The sequence below is a fragment of the Nannospalax galili genome, unplaced genomic scaffold (assembly GCF_000622305.1).
Source record: "Nannospalax galili isolate Female #2095 unplaced genomic scaffold, S.galili_v1.0 scaffold103, whole genome shotgun sequence".
NCBI lineage: Eukaryota > Metazoa > Chordata > Mammalia > Rodentia > Spalacidae > Nannospalax > Nannospalax galili.
In genome coordinates, this window is record NW_008352136.1 from 1055952 (window position 1) to 1073526 (window position 17575).

At 44.7% G+C, this 17575-nt stretch overlaps 1 protein-coding gene across 1 annotated transcript in view; it reads left to right on the top strand.

Annotated features, from left to right (window-relative positions):
* Positions 1-5898: 5898 nt before the first annotated feature.
* Positions 5899-17575, top strand: part of Usp30 (ubiquitin specific peptidase 30) — a 55249-nt gene continuing 43572 nt past the window's right edge. The window contains exons 1-3 of the mRNA XM_008848960.2: positions 5899-6109; positions 8855-8964; positions 10333-10515. Of these exons, the coding sequence (XP_008847182.1) occupies positions 6027-6109; positions 8855-8964; positions 10333-10515 (376 nt within the window). The 5' untranslated portion in view covers positions 5899-6026. The remainder of the gene's footprint in view (positions 6110-8854; positions 8965-10332; positions 10516-17575) is intronic.

Here is a 17575-nt window from a genome sequence, read left to right on the forward strand (position 1 = left end):
GGTGTAACTGGGTCAAATGGTAGGTTCATTTTTAGTTTCCTAAGAGTTCTCCACACTGCTTTCCATAGGGGGTGAACAAGTTTGCAATCCCACCAGCAGAGGATGAGCATTCCCCTTTCCCCACATCCTCTCCAACATTTGGTTATCATGTGTTCAGTTGATCTTAGCCAGTCTGACTGGGGTAAGATGAAATCTTAAAGTGGTTTTAATTTGCATTTCCCTAATTACTAAGGATGTTGAACACCTTTTAAGATGCTTCTTAGCCATATTTATTTCTTCTATTGAGAACTCTCCGTTCACCTCCTTAGCCCATCTTTTAATTGGGTTACTTCCTTTTTTGATTCTTTGCTTTTTGAGTTGGTTATATCATCTGGATGTTAAACCGCTGTCACATGTGTCACTGGTGAAGATTTTCTCCCACTCTGGGTTTTCTCTTCACTTCCTTGACTGCTTCTTTTGACATACAGAAGCTTTTTAGTTTAATGAGGTCCCATTTGTTGACTTTTGACCTTGCATCCTGAGCAATAGATGTCCGGTTTAAAAAATCCTTTCCTATACCTATATCTTGTAGGTTTTTGCCAATGTTTTCTTCGAACACTTTCAGAGTTTTGGGCTTCACATTGAGGTCTTTGATCCATTTGGAGTTGACTTTTATGCAAGGTGAAAGATAGGGGTTTAGTTTCATTCCTCTACAGGTGGAGATCCAGTTTTGCCAGCACCATTTGCTGAACATGCTGTCTTTCCTCCAGTGAAGATTCTTGGTCCCTTTTTCAAATATCAGGTGGCTGAAACTGCATGTACTGATAAAACAGACTTCAAACTAAAACTAATAAAAAGAGATAAAGAAGACCACCTTGTGCTGTTAAAAAGGGAGGAGTAGTCTGGCATGGTGGCACACACCTTTAGTCCCAGCACACAGGAAGCAGAGGCAGGCAGATTTCTGAGATTAAATCCAGCCTGAAGTAGCAAGTTCCAGGCTAGCTGGGGCTACAGGGAGACCCTGTCTCAAAAAACAAAACAAACACCTGCTGTGCTTGGTCTGCTGGTAGGTGGTCAACTCAGGACCCTGGGCCCTGGCTGACAGCCCAAATGTTTTTCCAGTTGCTCCAACTGCATCGAGTTTTGCGTCTCCCATCTTATTTTTATTTTTTGATCACCTTGTCATCTCTCAAAGTGCACAAATCCCTGACCGATGTCAGAGTTGATTTCTTGTGCAGGGTTATTAGAAATTAGTAAAGCATATATATATTTATAGTAACACCTATGAGTTAATGACAGAAATACCCCTACTTGGTGCCAGGCAACGGAAGAAATTATTCAAATTCTGAAACTGTGATCAGTTGCATCAATGTTGTCAAATGCCATCAGATATGGAGTACTGTTTTGGTTGATGTGGTCACTGCAAGAATTAAATAAGGCACGTGATAGTCCCAAGACATTGTGAAGTTAGGCATTATGGTACATGCTTGTGATCCCAGCACTTAGGAGGCTGAAGCAAGAGGATCTTAAGTTTGAGGCCAGATTGAGCTGCATAGGAGTTTGAGGCCATCCTTGGCCTCATAGTTAGACCTTGTCTCAAAATAAAATGGAGGGGGGCATTGGGCCGGAGTGATGGCTCAGCGGTTAAGAGCATGTATTGCTCTTGCAGAGGACCAGAGTTCAATTCCTAGCACCCACATAAGGGGTTCACAACCACCTATAATTCTAGCTCCAGGGGATCTGATGCCCTCTGTGGGCACCTATACTCATATGCACCTACCCCATAAAGGCACATACAGACTAACATACATATATACATAATTTAAATTAAAAAATATTTTTAAAAAGATTTAAAATTTGTGACTTGGATGATTGGGGTACGCTAGAAATGCAACTGTTTAAGATGGTCTGGATTACAAATCCCTGAGTAGATTTGCCAGTGGGGTATAGAGTATCCACCAGCAGGCCAAAGCAGTAGTTTTCAAAGTATTGAGAATACTCAAGAACTTTTAAGAGTTTATTGAGGCCAAAACCGTTTTCATAATAATACCATGACATTATTCACCTTTCTTAATCTCACTCATGAATTAGGTAGGAGTTTCCCAGAAACCACAGATGATATGGTCAGTGTCCCAAAATCCAATAGAATATAGGTTCCAAGATTCATGGGTTTTCAACTGTTTTGATCAGTGGTTGTCAAAGAGTTGGATGAGAAGGGGTGGGGAGATGGCTTGGTGAGCAAAAAGTCCACATAAGCATGAGGACCTGAGTTCAAATCTCCAGAAAGGAAGTTGGGCATGATACTATTACAATGTAATCTGAGTGTTTTTACCGTGAGATGAGAGACAGAAAAGAATCCCCATAGTTCAAGGGTCTGCAAGCCTAGCATACACCATGGTGAACAAGAGAGCTTGCCTCAAACAATGTGGAGAGCAAAGACTGACAAGAAGTTTGTCCTCTGACTTCCACACACATGCTGTGATGCACACATGCGTGCACACACACACAAAGACTTTTCTGGAAGAGTTGGTTGTAAGTGAAGGGGCTGACTCAAAGCAATGGGAATAATTTGGAGGCGGTGGTAATTTTGTATCTTGATTGTGTTTGGTGGTTACATGACTAGGCATTTGTCAAAACTTACAACTGATTGTGACTGTACAAATCTATAATCCCAGATATACTGGAGACTGAACCAGAGAGATTGCAAGTTTGAGGCCAGTCTGGGTTACATAGCTAGTTCAAGGCTAGCCTGGGAAACCTGGCAAGATCCTATGTCAGATGATAGATAGATAGATAGATAGATAGATAGATAGATAGATAGATAGATAGATGATTGATTGATAGAAGATAGATACATAAATTATATAGAGATAGATAGATAGATAGATAGATAGATAGATAGATAGATAGATAGATAGGTAATGTAGCTCAGTGGCAAAGCACTTGTCTAGCATATGGGCAGATGCAAGGCCCTGATTCAATCCCCAGTACTGAAAGAAGGAAAAGACAAAAACTCATAGCTGAAAATTAAAATTGGAAAATCATTTTTCTGTGTCTTCTTTTGGGTATGTGCCTATGTATGTGCATGAGTATGACCATGGGGTGTGCACGTTGCATGCGCAGAGGAGGAGCAGGACATCAGGGGTCTTACTCTGTCACACATTGTTTTTGCTTTAGTTACTTTTTCTGCTGATATGATAAAATACTCTGACAAAACAACTTAAGGGGGTTATAGTTCACCTTTGTGGGGAAGTCAGGCAGCAAGTGCTTGAGGGTGTTCAGCACATCGTATCCACCATCAGGAAGCAGAAAGCAAGGGATACCTGTTCTCAGGTCATCTTTTTTATAATCCAGTAGCCCCACCCAGGGAGTGGTGCTATCAGTGGCCAGGTCTTCTCAGTCAGTGAACCTAATCAAGATCATCTTTCTCAGGCATGCAGAGGCCCATCTCCAGGTAATTCTGAATTTCATCAAGTGACAACTGAAATAAACTGTCTTGAAGTAGGGTTTCTAGCTAAGCCTTGAATTAGGCTGGCAGCTAGGAAGCTCCAGGGATTCTCGTCTCTACTCCCCACAGCACTGAGATTACATGAGTGCTGGGGATTTTAACTCAAGTCATCACAGGTAAGCAGCAAGCAGGCTTACCTCCTCAGCCCTCTAAAATGACTTTTATTGGGTAAACTGTATCTCAATTTGAAAAGCAAAATTCTTTTTTAAATTTTAACTCCTAGCAGGATAAATAGAGTAAGATATATCCCACATAGCTAGCTATGGTGATGCACACCTGAAATTCCAGCTCTTGAGAGATGGAGGAAGAAGGAGAAATTTGAGATCCTGTCTCAAAAAACAAAACCAGGGGGCTGGAGAGATGGCAGAGCAGTTAAGAGCGCTGGACCTGGGTTCTGCTCCCAGCATCCACACGGTGGCTAACAACTGTCCTTAACTGCAAGTTCAGGGGATCCAACCCTCCCTGGTCTCCACAAGCACTGCACACATGGGTGCACTTACATACATGCATGTAAAACACTCATAAAGTAAAAATAAATGAATAAAAAAAACCCCAAAACCAACACAAAAGATGTTATAACCCCCAAACATAAAAGCTCTCAATTTTTTAAGCACACAAGAAACTGTCAGGCCCAAAACTTGGAGAACCACTGTACTAACCCATAGATTCCTGTTCTGAAGCAGTAGCAATTACTCAGTCTAGACTTATAGAAAGTGATTAATAGCAAAATCTCTCTGGTCCTCACGTTCTGTGTGCCATGTGCACTGACCACATGAAAAGTGGTTAGCCCATGGACTGAAGGTGTAGCTCACCAGCAGACCATGTACCTAGCTTGTTTGAGGTCCTAGGTTTATCCCCAGCACCGTATAAACCAGGCATGGTGATCCATGCCTGTAATCCCAGCACTCAGGAGGTAGAGGCAGGAGGATCAGAAGTTCAAGTTTGGCTACATAGTAAATTCCAGACTAGTCTGTGCTACATGACCTTCTGTCTCAAACCAAGCAAAATGCAACTGTTTTAAATAGAAATGACATTTTGGATATATGGGGCAAGAAAAATACATTGCTTTGAGTTTTATTTTGCTCTTGTTTTTTGAGACAGGGTCTCTGGTACTCCTAATCCTTCTTTAGTGTGCCCCCCCCACCCTGGTGCTGGGGTTACAGGCGTGACTCACCACACCCAACTTAAAATGTATTGTTAAAATTAATTTCACTCAGCCTGGTGTAGTGGTGCATACCTTTAAACCCAGCACTTGGGAGGCAGAAGCAGGCAAATCTCTGTGAGTCTGAGGCCAGCCTGGTCTACCTAGTGAGTTCCAGGACAACCAGGGCTGCAAGGAGACCCTGTCTCAAAAAAGACAATAAAAAATAAAAAATTGATTTCACCTCTACTTTGTATTTTAATGTGACTATTAGACAATTCAATTTTTAAGACAATTAAAAATTATCAGCACAGTGCCCTGTTCTATTCCTAGTGGACAGAGCTATTCTAGAGCCCTAGACTTGACCACAAACTCCATTCCAGCTTAGTTATGTCAAATTCTTAACTATAATACTTCGCTAAATTTCTTGGGTTTCCTGAAAGTTTAAACATACTATTAAGGTTGCTGTGGAGGAGATTCGATGTGAACAATATCACAGTGTTTAGCAACATGACCTTAGTCAAGTAAGCAGTAAATTTGGTGGCTTTTATTTAAGACCTCAATTTCTCTATTTGATGAAGATTGAGATGGTCCACCTTTAAAGGCTCTTCCTCTACAATCAGCAACCTATTTATATCCAGATGGCAATAATGGTGGCAGCTGGGTGTGGTAGTGCATGCCTGTAATCCTTGCACGGCCGGAAGATCTCAGGCAAGAACACGAGTTCTAAACTAGACCCTTACCAAAATACATGAAACGGGTCGGCGAGTCCGCCCAGCAGGTAAAGGCCCTTGCCGCCAACCGTGAAGACTTGAATTTGATTCTTGAAACCGACAGAGTGGAAGGGGAGTACCGACTCTCACAGGTTGTCCTCTGACCTGCGCGCGCGCGCGCACACACACACACACACACACACACACACACACACACACGCACACGCGCACGCGCGCACGCGCGCGCGCAAACCTAAATTCAAAATCAGGTAACAAGAGTGCTGACCCCACTTCCGGGCGGAGACCTCCCTCTCCACACTGAAAGATGACCCAGGATCTCTCCTGAAAGCGGAGTGTCTGCACTCGTGAACGAAGCCTGGGCAAAATCTGAAAACTTTCAACCTCTGATGGCGTCTGGGCTGCTGGGCCTCCCTTAGCAACCAATGCAGGCTGCCAAGGGAAAAGGAAAAGCGGACCGGTTGTTCGTCGCCTACTGCTCTCCGGCAGGAGCCACTTCCGGTCGGGACGGGAGTGTGTCCTCCTTCTTACCTTCCCCCTAGGAGGCGGGGCTGTGGCCGCGGGTTCCGCCGCCTCGGGAGCCTCAGGAACCTCCGGAGCCTCCCAAGCCCTCCATCAGGCTGCGGCGGGCCAGCGTGGGCGGCGGCTGGCCTGTGGAGCGGCCGCGATGCTGAGTTCCCGAGCCCAGGCGGCGAGGACGGCGGCTGACAAGGCCATCCAACGCTTCCTTCGCACCGGGGCGGCCGTCAGGTGAGCTGGGGGGCGGGGCGGCGGGGGCCGGGGCCTGCGCGGCCCTTCCCCACCTGCTCTCCTGAGGGTGGGGAGGTCATGGCCCTGAGCTGGGAGGTGCGACAGACCCGGCGGAACCTCTATTCCTGCACCAGCCCCTATTCTGTCTTCACTTCCACGCCTGACAGTGCCCCCCGCCCCCGCCACTGCCGTGTCCTGCTAGTGTCCCCGGATTTCCAGGGCTCCCCAGTCCAGGTCCCGAATTATCAAGGCCCACAGCCCTCACAGTGCCCTCCAGGCTCGTAAGACCTCCCCACTCAATCCTGGACCTGGTGCTTCCTCAGTTTCCCCAGGCCTGCAGGGGTTCACACAATCTTTTAAAGTGTCCCAGGCCTGCAAACATCCCGGTCCCCACTTTGTCGGTACTCTTAAGCCTGTCATCCTCCCCGACCCGTTGTGCTAAGAAGTCTTACTTCTGTGTCCCAAACCTTCTTAGTGTGAATAAACACCTGTGCTAACCCCTAAACTGTCAAAGAAAGCCCCTCAATCTGTTAAAGGTGCCCAGTCCTGTGAAAACGTAGGGCCCCTGTCTCCGTCCCCAGTCCTGTCACTGTCTCTATCTCTCTCGCCTGTTCTCTCAAGGGCCCCAGGGTTTCGCACAAGCACCATACCCCCACTGCTCACCCTAAGTGATTAGGACCTGTTGCTCTGGTTGGCTTCCTCAGGGACTGGAGTAGGTCTGAAGAGTTTGTTATCATGCTTCAAGCCCTCAGTGGCTATCCAGTCCAGTGGCGCCGTTCTGTAGGTCCTCACTCCCAGGCTCCCCAACTCACTTCCTGATGTCATTTTTGTAGAGGAATGCAGTTCCAGGGTCTGCCCAGGGTACATTCTATAGACTCTGTTCTGGAAGAATAAAGATTTATTTAAAATTTGTTATTAGTGACAGTATTTATTTGTTATCTGTGACAATAGAACAATGCTGATTGTTGTATAACAGTGACTGTTATTCCTAGTGACTGCTCTATGAGTGGATGCTTATTGAGCCGAGATCAATATTTACACAATTCAAATATTGGGGAAGAATGTATCACACACATGTACACATGTAACATATGCAGGTATATATTACAGTTATATATGATTTGCCTCATTTGATGGAGATAAGGAACTGTGTATAAAATGCTATTTTAAATAAATGGTGTAGTTTTCTTATTTGTAGTAAAAGAATGGTGTTGGTGTTCACAACAAGCCTGGAATGAAAAATCCTCAATTTTATAAATATCCAGAAGATCTTCTGTTGTATTAATATTCCTTTTTAATGTTTAAATATAAATTTTTTTATGTATGCGTGTAAGTGTACCCATGTCATGCAGTTCCTACAGAAGACAGAAGAGGGCGTCAGAGTCCCTGAACTGGAGATGTGGACAGTTGTTAGCTACCATGTGGGTGCTGGGATTTGAACTCGGTCCTCTGCAAGAGCAGCCAATGTTTTTAACCGCTGAGCCATCTCTCCAGCCTCTGTTGCATTGATATTCTAAAAGAGAACTCCATTTCCAGAGTGAGGGCTGGTGCTGCAGCTCTGTCTGTTCAGGAGTCTGAGGCAGGACTGTGAGTTCCAAGCCAGTCTGGGCTACAGCGTGAACTCAAGGCCAGCCTGAAGAACTTGGGAACTTTGGGAGAGAGACTCCATCCCAAAACATCAATAAAATAAAAGGGGAGGGAGCTGGGCAGATGGCTTAGCACTTAACGTGCTTGCTGTACAACTAGCAAGCATGAGGACTGGGATCAGATCCCCAGAGCCCATGTAAATGTGGGGTGGCCCTGCATACTCCAACACTGAGAGGGCAGAGACAGAGGATCCCAGGGCAAGCTGGCCAGCCAGACTAGCTGGATTGGTGATCACTGGGTTCAAGTGAGAGATTCTGCTTTAATGAATAAGGTGGAGAGTGGCTGTTGAGAACCCCAGCGAACACTCTCACACATAGGCACCCACACTCATGAGAACATGCATACACACATGTGCACTCCGTATCCATACACATGAAAAAGAAAAAAGGGGAATGGGGTTGAGGTTGTAGTTCAGTGAGTACTTGCTAAGCATGGGAAAGATCCTAGGTTTGAGACCCAGTAACACACACAGGTCCATTTCTATGTATTTGTCCATTGTTCAATTCATTAAATATAGTTGTACACTCACTGTGTTCCAGACATGATTTAGACACTTAGGATGTATCAGTAAGTGAAATAGAAGCAGATCTTTTAAAACCTACCTCAGAGGAAAAGCAGGCCCCATTCCAGTGGAGGAAGGCAGAGGGCAAACACAGTGAGCAAGTGGATTTTTGTTAGAAGGTGGTAAGTGTGAGGTAAACAAGAAGTATGAGTGAGTGAAGGTGTGCAGGAATGTACTCAGGGTAGGCTGATTTGAAAAGGAAAGGGGGAGAAGCAGCCAAGCTGTGATCCAGGGGAAGAGCATTCCCAGCTGAGGGTATAGCAGTGCAAAGGCCCTGGGGTTGGAGCTCTGGCTGCCATGGTGGCCAGTGTGGTTGCAGCGCAAGAGACAAGAGTAGGGAAACTCCAGCTTCACCCTTGAAACAGAGCTTGTAGAGCATTGTGCTTTCTTAGATTTTAGATCTTAGGCTTAAACATCCTGTTTTCACGAAAGTTGTATTTCCTTAGGGTTAAAGTTCAGTGGTTGGTAGGTTGTTTTGACAAAATGTCACTCCTTACCAGCATCTGTGCCCCGCCCTACTGTCTTTTCTCTTTCAGATACAAAGTCATGAAGAACTGGGGCGTTATAGGGGGAATTGCTGCTGCTCTTGCAGCAGGAATCTATGTTATCTGGGGTCCTATTACGGAAAGAAAGAAGCGAAGAAAAGGTAAGAGCTGGCCCTGCCACTGCAGTTTTGTGGACATGAGTCAAACCCCCTGTGTCTGAAAGCAGAGAAGGCCGGGAGAGGCTGCTTCCTGTCCCGTGTCTTCCAAGTGAGAACTTCAGTTTTTGAGACCATGCTTTTACCTGGTCCCCATAGTAAGAGGGTTTCTGTTTCAATGCCTTCCTCTACTTGAATTTAAGACATACCTTGTGCTGGTCTGGTGCCTCTAATTCCAGCACTCAGGAGGCTGGGGCAAGAGGATTGCCGTGAATTTGAGGCCATCCTGGGGCTATAGTGAGTACCAGGCCAGCCAGGGCTACATAAACAAGACCCTATCTAAATAAAAAAAACAAAAAAACAAAAACAAAATAAACATGCTTTGTAGTTATGCTTTTGAAGTGGCTGGATTGTCTGAGCATTCTCATCAGTATGCAGTTGTGCTTTCATAGTGCAGCTGACTGGTGATGTCACAGGTATGTGCTTTCTCTGAGTAGCTGTTCATAACCAGTAAATGTTTCAAGTGTTATCCCTGTTTTTTAAATGCCTCTTCTGTAAATGTATCTTTACCTAGCATTAAGAATTTAGTGGTGAGAGGGAAAGGGTGGAAGAGAGAGAGAGAGGAGGGAGGGAGAGGAGAGAGACAGGAAAGGAGGGAGGGAGAGAGAAGGAAAGAAAGGGGGGAGAGAGAGGAGGGAGCAAAATCTGTTACATTTTTATTGCAAAATTGGTTCATTGTTAAAGGTGGGAATAGTTGTGATAACATTCATTGCGTATTCTCTCATGTGTTGGAAAACTTTCATATTCAGAGGTTATCTAAACTATGTGTGGTAGCACACACCTCTAATCCCAGTACTCAGGGGGCTGAATAGCACAATCTTGAGCTCGGGGCTTGCCTTGGCCCCATAGAGACCCAATCTTTGTTGGATTCTGTTGCAGAAAGACTGATGAGAATTGTAGAGTGGTGATTCTCACTGACTGTGATAGAACAGAAGCATCATCCTGGGGGAACAACAGCACAATGTCTGTTCTGGGAAACAGTACTTTTCTAAAGAAGAGAGAGCGAGGAGAGGAGGGAGAGAATGGAAGATGCTCATTGTTTTTGTCTGTTTAATATCTGTGCCAGATACTTGAAGGGTTTTAAAAAGAGCAAGGGACAAAGGCCTTTCCTCCCACAGCTTACTGTCTACAGGAGCAGAACCAGGCTTGGGCATAGATCGAGTGCCCAGTGTCCAGACCTCTGTGCATAAGACCTTCTCACATCAGAATTCCAAACCGAAGACCCCAGTGCAGAGACTTTGGGTCCCAGATGGGAGAGAAAAGGAAGTTGGTCCAGTGTGATGACTGTTCTCCTCTTCCCCCCACTTTTTTTAGGGCTTGTGCCTGGCCTTGTCAACTTAGGAAATACCTGCTTCATGAACTCGCTGCTGCAGGGCCTGTCTGCCTGCCCTGCATTCATCAAGTGGCTGGAAGAGTTCACCACCCAGTACACCAGGGACCAGCAGGAGCCCCCCCCACACCAGTACTTGTCCTTGACACTGCTGAACCTCCTTAAAGGTACAGTGGAAACTTAAAGGGGACTCTTCACACTTTCAAAGTCCAGGTGACAGGCAAAGAAAGACCTGACAGCCTTTTTGTAGAAGATACATTCAAGGGACAAAAGCCTACTAAAAACCCAGTAGATATAATCAGATTTTAAAATATTTTTTAATTACTTGTGTGTGTGTGTGTGTGTGCGCACGTGCACACACACAGTATATGTGTGGAGGTCAGAGGAGAGCTTTCTCTTCTACTATGTGAATCTTGGTGATTGAACTCAGATTCTGAGGCTTGGTGGCAAGTGCCCTTACTTGTTGACCCATCTCACTGGCCCCAGATTTTTTTAAAATCAAAGATGATGGAACCATTTATTTTTAAAATTGCCAGTTTAAAGCTGGGCACACCTTTAATCCTAGCACTTGGGAGGCAGAGGCAAGTGGATCTCTATTTGGTGACCAGCCTAGTCTACATACAGAGCTCTAGGCCAGCTGGGGCTACCTAATAAGACCCTGTCTCAAAAAAGAAAAAACAAAAATGAAACCCAACTCCAATTAATAGCAGCTTTTAAAGGAAAAAAGCCCACTACCACATGAGAACTTTAATTATTGAAGTTGAAAAGAAGAATATATTTAATCTAAGAAATAAGATCATTGACAAAAGAAATGATTTAGTCCTATAGTGTTTAGCTGAACTATCATCAAAGAAACAAAAGTAATGGTCCTTGGGTTTGTCTGGGTTTTGTTTTGTTTTGTTTTGTTTTGTGTTTTGGCCTGTCAGCGAAAATAAAGCCAATTCCCAGTCCTGGCAGTTGGACAGAGCACCCACACACTGCCAGTGGGGGAGGATCTTAGTGTAACCTTTCTGGAAAGTGCTTTGAAACTGCCTGGTGAGGCCTTGCAGCATGTCAAGTACCATCTGGCTGGTAATCTCATGTCTACAGGCCTGTCTGATGGCAGCAGTTAGAGATGCCTACAGTAACCACACAAGTCAGGAAAACAGGGTTCTAGGGACAAAGGAGCTTGGGAGCAGCTGAGTACTATCCTGGATTTGGAGAGTCAGTTTGTTTTGTCTGGGGAAAATGTGAAAGTTTTTTTCTCTTCTTAATTTATGAGTGTATGTCTATGTGAATTTATCCCATGTGTGTGTGGCAGGGAAGGGGTGCCTGAGGAGGTCAGAAGAGGATGTTGGATCCCTTGGAGCGGGAGTTACAGGTGGTTGTGAACCATCCAACATGGGTGCTGGGAACCAAACTTTGAAAGAGCAGCAAGTGCTCTGAACTGCTGGGCTATCTCTCCAGCCTTTTGGGGAAGGATTTGAAGTCACCTAATCCAATTTCATTTTTATTTATTTTATTATTTTTCTTTTTTGAGGCAGGATCTTCCTATAGCCCCAGCTAGGGTGGAACTTGCTATAGACCAGGCTGGCCTTGACCTCACAGAAATCCACCTGCCTCTGCCTCCCAAGTGCTGGGATTAAAGGTGTGTGTCACTACTCCAGGCCCCAATTTCACTTTTGAGTCGGTTTTCCACTATAAAACCATCCTTGGTAGCACCTGTTAACATCTGCATGTCACATGATGTATGACAGAGATCTTTAGCACTCACCTGAAATGGCAAAAAGCAGAAAATTTAAGGGCATTTACATCTGACCAAAAATGAAGCAACCAGTGGCATGTGGTCATGCAGGCATATAGGGCCACTTTTTTTAACAGTTTGTTTTTAATTTGGGAAAGGTCAGAGATGATGATAATGTTAAGTTTAAAAGACCAGGGTGGAAAATGTGATGTGATTTCAGCAGGTAAGAACTTCCAAAGGCTGGGTAGAAAAAGGGCTAGTGTTGGCAGTGACTGTTTTGTTATTGTGCAGTTACTCATAATTTTAAAAACATTTTAAAAAGAACTACACTGCTTCCTTCCACAGTAGCATATATTACTCTCACAGCAGAATAAAAAACAGATTTAAAAAGTATTCAGCTGGAGCTGGAGAGATGGCCTCAGCTCTTGCAGAAGACCTGGGTTCGATTCTCGGCACCCATATGGCGGCTACGAACTGTCCTTAACTCCAGTTCCGGGGGAGTCCGAAGCCCTCTTCTGACCTCTGTGGCATTGCACGACATGGATGCACTCACATACGTGCAGGCAATACACTCATACACATAAAATAAAAAATAATAAATAAAATATATTTTTAAAAAGTACACAGCTAGGGGCCTGGGGAGTTGGCTCAGTAGAGAACTTGCCCTGAGTTCAGATCCCAGCACCCACATCAAACTCTGGGTCAGTGTGCACACCTATAATCCCAGCACTGGGAGGTGGAGACAGGGATCCTGGGGACTCAGCCAGTTTAGCTAGCTGGTGAGCTCCAGGTTCAGTGAGGGCCTTTGTCCCAAAAAATATGGTGGAGAGTGATAAAGGAAGACATTTGACACCAACCTCTGGTGTCCACGGGCATGCGCACCTATATATACAAGTGCACACAAACATATACCACACATACAACACAGAAAACACAGCTGAAGTTACCTCATTGAGGTTTGGGCATAGGATCTTAGACACAGAAATCTTTATAAAACAGGCCTGCTGTTTTGCATAAGACATTTGAAAGTTATTTCCTTTACTACCCTGTTCTAAAAAACATTTCACAGATTGCAAACAGCTGGGGTGTCTGCATGGGGTAGTATGAAGGAGGTTTCAGCCTTGTCCTAACCTTGACCTTAGCACTCCCCTCACTGCTGACACACATGACCCATGTTTGGTAAGAAAACCGTCCTGGACCACAGGTTCCCTCTTCTGCTCTGCTTCTTGGCCTTTCCTAGTTTGTTTCTTAGAAATAGTCTTTAGGGAACTGGAGAGTTGGCTTAGAAGCTCAGAGTTTTCTGCTCTCTTGGAGGACTGGAGTTTGGTTCCCATCCAGTGACAATCACCTGTAACTCCAGCTTCAAGAGATTTGATGCCCTCTTCTGGCCCCTTCAGGCACTGCACTCATGCACACAGAATTAAAAATAAATCTTTAAAAAAAAGAGAGAGAGAGAGAGAAGGGACTGGAGAGATGGCTCAGCAGTTAAGAGCACTGACTGCTCTTGCAGAGGACCCAGGTTCCATTCCCAGCACCCACAGGGCGGCTATGAACCGTCCTTAACTCCAGTTCCAGGGGAATCTGAAGCCCTCTTCTGACCTCCGCTGCATTGTATGACATGGGTACACTCAAATACATGCAGGCAATACTCTCATACACATAAAATAAAAATAATAAATAATATATTTTTTGAAAAGAAAAATAGGGGGTTGGAGAGATTCCTCAGTGGTTAAAAGCACTTGCTATTCTTCCAGAGGCCCCGGGTTCAATCCCCAGTACCCACATGACAGCTAACAACCATCCATGTTTCCAAGGGATCTGACACCCTCTTTTGACCTCTGTGGGCATTGCACAACACAGGTACACTTAAAACATACATGCAGGCAGTACACCCATACACATAAACTAAAAATAATAAATAAAATATTTTTATTTATTATTTTTATTTTATGAGTGTATTGTCTGAATGTATGTGAGTGCACCCGTGTCATGCAATGCTGCAGAGGTTGGAAGAGGGTTTCAGATTCCCCTGGAACTGGAGTTAAGGATGGTTCATAGCCATCATGTGGGTGCTGGGAATTGAACCCGGGTCCTTTGCAAGAGCAGTCAGTGCTCTGGACTGCTGAGCCATCTCTCCAGTCCCTAAATAAAATATTTTTTTAAAAAGAGAAATAGTCTTTAGAGCTGGGGATGTAGCTCGGTGGTAGAGCACTTACCTAGACCCTGCATAAGACCCTGGGTTCAATCCATAGCACTGCAAAAGGGAGGAAGGAAAGAATCTTCAGTAATACAAGTAATGTATGACCAATTTCCCCATTTAAGTATACAATTTTCTGTGCATTTAAATGTATTTCTGTATACTCATTGCAATTATATAGAGTTTTCATAACTAAATTATGTAATATACATTAGTGAACTTTTCATTTATGTACATTTAGTTATATTTTATTCTCTTTTTAGTGGTGTGAAGTTATTGGCCTGATACATTTTATCTTCTGTGAATTGCCTGCTCAGGCCTTTTGCCCATTAAAATTTTTATTTATGTGGATGTGTGTAGGTATTTGCATGTGAGTACAGTGCTTATGGAGTCCAGAAGAGGGTGCCAGACATGGAACTGGAATTTCAAGTGGTTTTTAGCCTCCATGTTGGTTCTGGGAACTGAACCCAAGTCCTCTGCTAGAGCAACCAGTGGTCTTACCCACTGAGACCTCTTTCCATCCCCCCTTTGCAGATTTTTTGATTTTTTAAAACTTAGAGTAAAATATCCATAACATAAAACTTACCACTTTATTTTGAAACAAGTTCCAACTGAGCAGCTCTGACTGGCCTGGAACTCTCTATGTAGATTATGTTGGCCTTAAACTCACAGAGATACACCTGCCTCTACCTCCCGAGTACTGGATTAAAGGCATGTACCACCATGTCCAGCCCCAATTTTAACCATTTTTAAATGTTTAACTCTGTAGCATTAAGTATTCTCTGTTCTTTCCTCTCTCTCTCTCTGTCTCTCCCTCCCTCCCCCCCTTCTCTCTCCCCTTCTTCCCTCCCCCACCCTTTCTCTCAGTTCTGGAGATCAAACCTAGGGCCTTGTACACAGTAGGCAGGCACTTTCCCACTGAACTCCACACGCAGCCCCACAGTTGCACCACGCATTTGCAGAGTTATTCATCATACGTGAAGCTCTGCACTCGTTAAATACTACTCCCATTCTCCTGTCTTCAGCCCTAGGAAGCTGCTGTCTTTTCTGCCTATATAAGCTTGCCCACACCTTGTTTAGTCATAGGCTACTGCATGTCTATGCACTTTGTATGGTGGAATCATACATTTGTCTCTCTATGACTGATTTATTTTACTTATAATGGCTCAAGGTTCATCTATGTTACATGTATCAGAATTTCTTCTGTTTTTAAGACTAATAACATTCCTGTGTGTGTGTGTGTGTGTGTGTCTGTGTGTGTGTGTGTGTGTGTGTGTGTGTTGGGGGCTATCCATTCACTGATTAGTCAATTGGCATTGTTTTTGCCTTTTGACTACTGTGAATAGTGCTTCTCTGGGTCCATTAGTGCACAAACATATGTCGGAGTCTCTACCATTTAGTTTCTTTATAAACATTTTTCAACAGTATTTAGGTATTTTGTGTGTGTGTGTGTGTGTATGCATGTATGTGCCATGTGTAGTAGTCAGAAGACAATTTGCAGGTGTCAATTCTGTCCTTCTACCATGTGGAGCCTATGGATTGAACTCAGGTTGTCAGGCTTGGCAGCAAATACTTTTATCTTCAGAGACATCTTGCAGGCCCTTTGTTGTTTCTAATTTCTTCACTTAGTTTCTAGAGGAGCACTACACCACGTCCACAGAGCCTGCACTGTTTCTGCCTACCTCCTGGTGTGCTTGTTCTCTCTTCTTGATAGCAGCTCTCCCAGTGGGCATGAAGTGCTGTCTTGAAGTTGGCATTCCCCTGATGAGTAATGTGAGCTCCAGCAGCTCTTCCTTTGCCTATTGGCCAGTATCTTCCCTGGAGAAATGGTCGGTCAAGCCCTCTGCTTGTCCTTGAGTTGGGTTGTTTGGGCATTTTTGTAGTTGTTAGGTTTAGGAGGGTTTTTGTTTGTTTTTGGGTCTTTTTGAGACAAGGTCTCCTACGGTAGCCCCAGCTGACCTGGAACTTCTATGTAGACCAGGCTGGTCTCGATCTCACAGAGCTCTCCCTGCCTGTCTCTGCTGGGATTAAAGGTGTGCGGCACCCCTCCTGGCCAGTTTTTCTTTTAAATAAAAAAAAATGTGTATATGTGCATATATACTATGTGTATATGGATACCTGTGGAGGCCAGAAGAGGGTATTGGATCCCCTGGAGCTGGAGTTACAGGCACTTGTGAGCCACCCAACATGGGCAGTGGGACCAAACTTGAGTCTTCTTCAAGAGCAGCAAGTGCTCTTAACCACTGAGCTGTCTCTCCAGCCCCAGATTCAGGAGTTCTTTATATATTTTGGGGATTAACAGCTCTTCATCTATGGGAACTGTAGCCTCATCACTTCATGGCTCAGTGGTGTAACAGAGACGTGACATTTTATTTAGCCTTTGCTTCCACTTCTTGGTCATAGTAAGCAGAGTACAAAAGCGTCCTTCCACATGGCTACTTGTGTATGAGTGTGTTGCCTACATGTATGTGGGTACACCCCTGTTATGCAGTGCCTGCAGTGGTCAGAAGAGGTCGGATCCCTTGGAACTGGAGTTATGGATAGTTGTTACCTGCCATGTGGATGCTGGGAACTGAACCTGGGTCCTCTGCAAGAGCAGCCAGTGCTCTTAACTGCTGATCCCTCTCTCTAGCCCAAGAAGTATGTTTCTTTAGGTAGATCCTGAAAGTCATATCAGGGGGTAATAGGTGATAAAACTGGAAGCAGACCTTCTAGATGCCCCATGGCATTTCAGGTAGGAGGCTAAAGGAGACGTTGGCATTTTCCCAGGAGTGTAGGAGGAAGTATGTTTCCTTTCTCTTCTCTGTGCCTTTTGTCCTGGAGGAATGACTGGGTTGAGTACCCTGATGCTGCCAAGTCCATTGCTTTCCAACATAGTGCCAGTCAGGGTCCCTGGCCATTTGCAGACATCCCTGAGGATGTCAGTGTTTGAATCCTCAAGAGTCAGAGCCTGAAGTACTGAAAGACTCTTTCACATGCACTGACTGCAAATCAAAGGGAAGAAACAGTCCTCCCTGCATTACTAGGGGTCTCAAACAAAACCTCTGAAACAGGTCCCTGCCTTGTCCCCCACACAGAGCTACATTGGTCCTGTGTGCTGTTCTGTAGGGAGCCACTGGTCAGGATCGGGAATTGGCATTCTGTGACCTGTGGGACAATCTAAGACTCCTCATTTCTTTTTTTAAAAATATTTTATTATTTTTTATTTTATGTGTATGAGTGTATTGCCTGCATGTATGTGAGTGCACCCATGTTGTGCAATGCCATGGAGGTCAGAAGAGGGCTTCGGATTCCCCTAGAACTGTAG